Source organism: Impatiens glandulifera, chromosome 3 (assembly GCF_907164915.1).
Source record: "Impatiens glandulifera chromosome 3, dImpGla2.1, whole genome shotgun sequence".
In the NCBI taxonomy this organism is placed as follows: Eukaryota; Viridiplantae; Streptophyta; class Magnoliopsida; order Ericales; family Balsaminaceae; genus Impatiens; species Impatiens glandulifera.
The window spans coordinates 61,039,962-61,046,444 of NC_061864.1; the positions used below are offsets into that span (position 1 = coordinate 61,039,962).

General features: G+C 38.1%; 1 protein-coding gene across 1 annotated transcript; it reads right to left on the bottom strand.

Annotated features, from left to right (window-relative positions):
- Positions 1 to 611: 611 nt before the first annotated feature.
- Positions 612 to 1,307, bottom strand: LOC124930561 (keratin, type II cytoskeletal I-like). Its single transcript, XM_047470893.1, has 3 exons — positions 1,218 to 1,307; positions 715 to 1,014; positions 612 to 671 (listed from the first exon to the last, which is right to left on the bottom strand). The coding sequence occupies exons 1-3, from the start codon at positions 1,305 to 1,307 to the stop codon at positions 612 to 614; spliced, it is 450 nt and encodes a 149-aa protein (XP_047326849.1).
- Positions 1,308 to 6,483: the final 5,176 nt, after the last annotated feature.

Genomic DNA, 6,483 nt, shown 5'->3' on the forward strand with positions numbered 1-6,483 from the left:
AAGCAGCAGCCCAGAGGAAGTGGCATTAACCCCAACACAGAAGCCACCACCCAAGCGAAAGGCAACACCCTTCCTACCAACAACCCTGCCAACACCAATCCAACGGCCCCATCCAACAAGAACACATTCACCCCCACCACCGAAACCAACACCCCATCCAACACCACTACAACAGACCAAACCAACAAGAGCAGCCTTTCTCCAAACACCCAAAAAAAAACAAAGCCAACACCATTACAACAGCCCTAGCCAACAACAGCACCCTTCCTACCAACACCTTAAAAACAGCAAAGCCAACACACAAGCAAAATGCAACACCCTTCCTCTAAACACCCAAGACAACACACAAACCACCCTCACACCAACGGACCAATCCCACAAGAACCCAATTCCACTACAAACAGAAACAAAAACCCCAACCCCAACCCCTCCAATTGCACAACCCAAACCCAAAGCCAACCCTATTCCTCCAACCCCAACCCCAACCCCTCCTATTGCACAACCAAAACCCAAAGCCAACCCCATTCCTCCAACCCCAACCTCAACCCCTCCTATTGCACAACCCAAACCCAAAGCCAACCCCATTCCTCCAACCCCAACCCCAACCCCTCCTATTGCACAACCAAAACCCAAAGCCAACCCCATTCCTCCAACCCCAACCCCAACCCCTCCTATTGCACAACCAAAACCCAAAGCCAACCCCATTCCTCCAACCCCAACCCCAACCCCTCCAATTGCACAACCAAAACCCAAAGCCAGCCCCATTCCTCCAACCCCAACCCCTCCTATTGCACAACCCAAACCAAAAGCCAACCTCATTGCTCCAACCCCAACCCCAACCCCTCCAATTGCACAACCCAAACCCATAGCCAATCCCATTGCTCCAACCCCAACCCCAATCCCTCCAATTGCACAACCCAAACCCATAGCCAACCCCATTGCTACAACCCCAACCCCTCCTACCCAAATTATCCAAAAAAAAGAGGAAGCATGACCGTCAAAGGCCTTAAGTGTCTGCAGAAAAGTCCCCCGAAATTTGAAAACAGATTGGTTAACCGATGTCATCAAATCCGAAACCAACAACAACTCCCCTTCTTTGGCGATAGTAAAAAAGGAACCGGAAGAATGCATCTCCAGTCTACCACTGCCACTTCAAACTGACACTTCTTTGGCGATAGTAAAGAATGAACCGGAAGAAGGCATCTCCAGTCTACTACCGCCACTTCAAACTGACTCTTCTCGTCCACACATGCAAATGAAAGACTGGCTTCAAGCATTGGAATTGCCTCCAGCTTTGAAAACCCCATATTTCAATAAAATGTTTAGGGATGTAAAAAAAATGACAAACATTTAGAAGATTTTTGTGGGTTTTATATTTGCTACAGGACTTGATCCAAGGTAATGTTTCCTGGACATACTTAATTATTCATAAAAAATATAATTTGTACACCATTCTGAAACATGTTTTTCTGTTATCATGCAGTGAAATGTTATTTATTGCGGACAACCTATGTCTACACGTGACGCGCGGGGACATGCTTACAATGGCTGATCAAACCTGGGTAGACAGTATGATTATTGACGTTTGGTCATACATGTTGCACGACCTTTCTAGGAAAAATGTTAAACGTCGTTACAATAAGATTTTCTACACAACCGTGCTCACCGTAAGTTGTACTAGCACTGTTATTTATCAATTATGTTATTCTTGTGAGAATAAAGACTGTTGTAAACAGATTTTTCGTGAAGGTGGGATAACTAACCGAGACAAATTCAATGAAAGGTTCTGTCGAGAAGGTCGGGCTTTCCAAATTTCGAAAAGGGACCTCTATGAAGTGGACCTCGTAAGTACATCTCTGGCTGTGGGACCTTATAATAGCATGTACAACTCAGTTCAAATCTAATTTTTTGTAATTCTATCCACAGTTGTTTTTTCCAATCATTGATGACAGACATTTCTACTTGGTTTGCTATAACTTCATACAAAGGCAATTTCAAGTAATTGACAACAGGCAGGCACCTATGCAATCGCCCTTCGAAACAAGATATAAGAATGCACAAATCTTGGTATGACTACAATTAAAATTTCAAATAGTTAAATTTTGGAATTCTAGTAGCACTAAAATACATTACATCATGTTGTTTGTAATGATGTATCAGGATGACTACATTCAACAATATATGAACGACGTAGACCCCGCTCTTGCTGAAAAGTATGGCGGTTTGGAAAAGATATGTTTGAAATTGCCATGGCAGGATTACAAGAATTACACTGACTGCGGCATTTTTTGCATGAGACACATGGAGACGTATGAAGGTGAGGTTAAGAGTTGGAAAACTGGCTTTGGCGTTAAAAGAAATGTAAGGAACGAAATAAAGACATTGAGGATGGAATATTGTTGGCGTGTCATTGGCTCGGAGCTCAACAATGCCAGGAGAAAGGTCTACAATTCCTGCCGTAAATGGATAAGTACATGAATTAGGAAATGTATACATATTGTGTAATTAAATTTTACAAAGAATTTTAGTGGACATGAGTACAATAATGAAGATGCAGACAGATTGGGTAATTTAAACTATTCATATAATTTTAATCATTTATTGTTACAATAAAGAATATGTGGTGTAATTTACATTCTCCAAAAATGTTACTTCACATCTTGACAATAATGAACATGAGCATGCATATTGTTTTTTATGAAATTTGATTTTCAAATACTTGTTCATTTATGTGTTAAATGAATAAATGAAGTGAAAGAAACATGAGGCGCATTAATATTCGCTTCAAATACTTTTCCTTCATTTAATATACTTTTATAAAATTTATATGTGAAGACTCGAATTTCATGAAAGAAATATGAAGAGAATAAATATTCGCCTCAAACACTTATTTTCTATGAAGCGAATACATATTCGCCTCAAATAATTGTTAATGTAAAACCCACACCCCAACCATGAGAAGCGGGATGACTTGTCATGTCATTACACTTACCCTGACATGTAAATACAAAATTCCACATAAATATCATTTTCATCAAAGAAATATGAGGAGAATAAATATTCGCCCCAAAGACTTGTTGAGGTTGAAGCGAAAGCATATTCGCCTCAGTTTTATGTTTCATATTCTCAAATCCAACGTACATACAATACTATATACATATCAGATTTCACATGAAACTGGAATTCGATAGTTGAGATGATAAAAGAACAGTGAAGGGAGTATTGGCGTCCATGCTGAAACTTTGGTCCCATTGTTGAGGAGTTGAGAACTGAGGAGTTGTCGTTGGCATTGCATTTGATGGCTGGAAATGAATATCAAATTTATTTAAAAGTATGTTATTATATGAATATTAATAACCCAATTATTAAACTAAGAAGGTAAGTCAGTAAATTCATACCGGAATCTTTGATTCACTAGTTATTCTTGTTGATTTTCTTTTTCTTGAGTTCTTCTCCAGTTCACCTTTCCTTCTCTTACCAGACTTTGTTGGCTTCTTAGTTTTGATTCCTTTCGCTTGAACAGGGGCACCCGCGGCAGAACATGATACACCGGTTGGTGGAGTTTGCATATTGATACTCTCCTGTAATTTTTTATCCACAAACGTACACTGGCTAAGCATAATTTCCTTGACATGTTTATAAGTGTCATCTCTTTCGGCTGCCTTGGTAAATAAATGCATGGACAAGCCACACAAATCTCTGTATCTTATGTTATGAAGTTCACTCGGATCAACATTACTACTATCCACGATGGGATCAGTTCCAAATATTCCATCTTTGGCTGTTCTTGTCCACCTCTTCAATATCAACGCCGGAGGAATCTTCAACACGTCAATCGTTGTGAAAATCTTTAGGATGTGAGCACACAAAATCCCTCCAAATTCAAATTTACAGCAGCTACACTCGATATTCTTATCATCATTCTTATGAACTGTAATTGTATGAGAGCATCTCCTAGTGTGGGGTGTTACCTTATATTTTCTGTGTGTGTCGACATCCTCTAACATTTCTACACCACAATCATGCGACATAAACCATTGTTGTTCAAAGCACTTAAAGACCTCTGGGGTGTAAACTTTGCAGGCATCCTTTAAGATCAAAACTGGATAGTTAAGACTTGGTTGGCTGGTAATTGATTTGAAATCAGCCTTCAACACATCATATCTTCTTTCATCGATTAGTCTTTCAAAGTGTTTGAAAATTTCTAAAAACTTGTGTTTGTAGGAGCAGTACATTTTCAACAAACTGTTCATACTCTCACTTCTCTGTGTTGTCATCATATCAACACAAAACATTTGTCGTCCATAGACTAATGCCCACTTTCGCCTAATGCTAAACATGCGTTTCAACCAGTCGTTGTTTTCAAGCCCGTAGTTTGTCAACATTTGATTCCAAGCTTCAACAAACTCTATCTCTTCTTCAAAATCATATATACAAGAAGAAAAATCCTTAGAAAATTCTCTGTAATTATGGAACACGGAGCTAAGATGTATGGCTGCATTTTGAAATATGTGTCAAATACAGAGACGATGATTTGTTTCGGGCCATGTAGACGCCAAGGCCTTAGCCATGGCCGCGTCTTGATCTGTAAGAATGGTTTTTGGTTTTTTCCCACGCATAGCTTTGGTGAAAGTCTCAAACAACCAATCAAAAGTCATCGCAGTTTCATCGTATAATAGAGCTGCTCCAAAAATAATGGATTGTTTGTGATGATTGACACCTACAAAAAGCGCAACTGGACGACCTTCATTATTCTTCTTGTATGTGGTGTCAAAACTGACAACGTCTCCGAAGTATGAATAATCGGACCGCATGTTGGAATCACACCAAAAAATATTCGTTATCAAATCGTCCGCATCAAGTTGAAAAGCATTATAAAAACCAGGATCATTGGATTGTTTTTTCTGCAAATACTCTAATACACCCCCTGTTTCCCCAAAATTACACTCTCTGGTTCTTTTCGTGCGCATGTAGTTTTTGTAATCCTCAGGAAGAAAACCTAGATTCTCCCTTCCACCGATTTGTTTAGACATTAGAGCATGTGATGACTTAGGAGGAATTCCCACGTTAGTGGCCATCTCGATATGTAAGCCTGCAACTGCAGAAATATTCCTATGGCATCTATACAGGTGAGTTTTCTTTGGACTTGCAAGAGGATGACTATGATCACTAATAAAATTTACCACTTGGAACTTTCCATTGTCTGACCTCTTTATCCTCAATTTCGCTTCACAACCGAACCTCGTCACAGAATGACTACGTCTCACATAGACATCACGTTTGTCTTTTCCCCGTTCACCCTGTGCACTACAACAAAAAACTCTATCCAGTATTTTACCATCGTTGTCTACATGTTTTGAACTGTGCCTTATACCAAATCCTATTAGTTTAGCGTATGCTAAGTAGAATACGTAGCCTTCTTCTTCACTCTCAAATTCCCTACCTAAATATGGAATTGAGTTGGCTTCGATGTCCTCCAAAGGTTGGCCGTTGCCATCGAAATTCAATTGACGTCGACAAGTAGCAGATTCGCTGTTCAATTGGAACACGTGGAAAAAAGAGGTTCAACTAACCAGAACTTGTAGATTATTTTAAAATGAAGACAATATAAGCGAAGAGAGCTTCACTTCAACATTATGAAGATTGTAATATTAGGCGAATAGAGTTTCGCTTTATAAGATATTATCTAAAAATATATTAGTGAAGAGATCTTCGCTTACATGTGCACTAAAAAAATTGGAGAAGTTAAACAACGTTACCTTAAATCATTAATATCATTCTCGTCCATATCATTCTCGCTGATATGTGTTCCTTCCTGATAATCAAACAGAACAGAACATTTCATGTCGAGTATTCAAAAAACATAGAAAAGGTTGGGACGAAAAGTAAAGAAGGTATAGATGACATTCAAAAACATACCATTTTATAATTTAGGAAGATGGATTGATATTATAATGAAGTCTCCGGCGAAGGAGATGTCGATGGTAGACAATGTAGTATAACTCCGGCGAAGAAATGGTCGTACAGGTGAGAGAGAGAAGAGTACAAACTTTGTCTAGCTTAGCAGCATGGCTTGCTGCATGCAACATTTAATGAAAAGGTGGCAGGTGTTAGGTGGCGGTGAGGTGAATTGTTAAAAAAATTATTTCATTTTAATAATTAAATGACAAAAATTATTATGAATTAAAATTAATAAATCAATCAATCAATCAGTAAGCGAAGATTTCTTCACATTATTATTTTGACAATTGTTTTAGAAATATTATTTTGACAGTTGTTTTAAAAAATATTAATTATTTATCAAATTTATACTTCAAGTTATACATTATTTCTTAATGTTTCAAGATTTAGTTAAATATAAGGCTGGTGTTTTAAAAAAAAACAATTCGAAGAACAAAAAAGATAAATCTGAAATCAAATATGACATTGAATTTTCAAAAATGCAAAATATTCAAATATTCAGTAACAAATCCAACCAACACA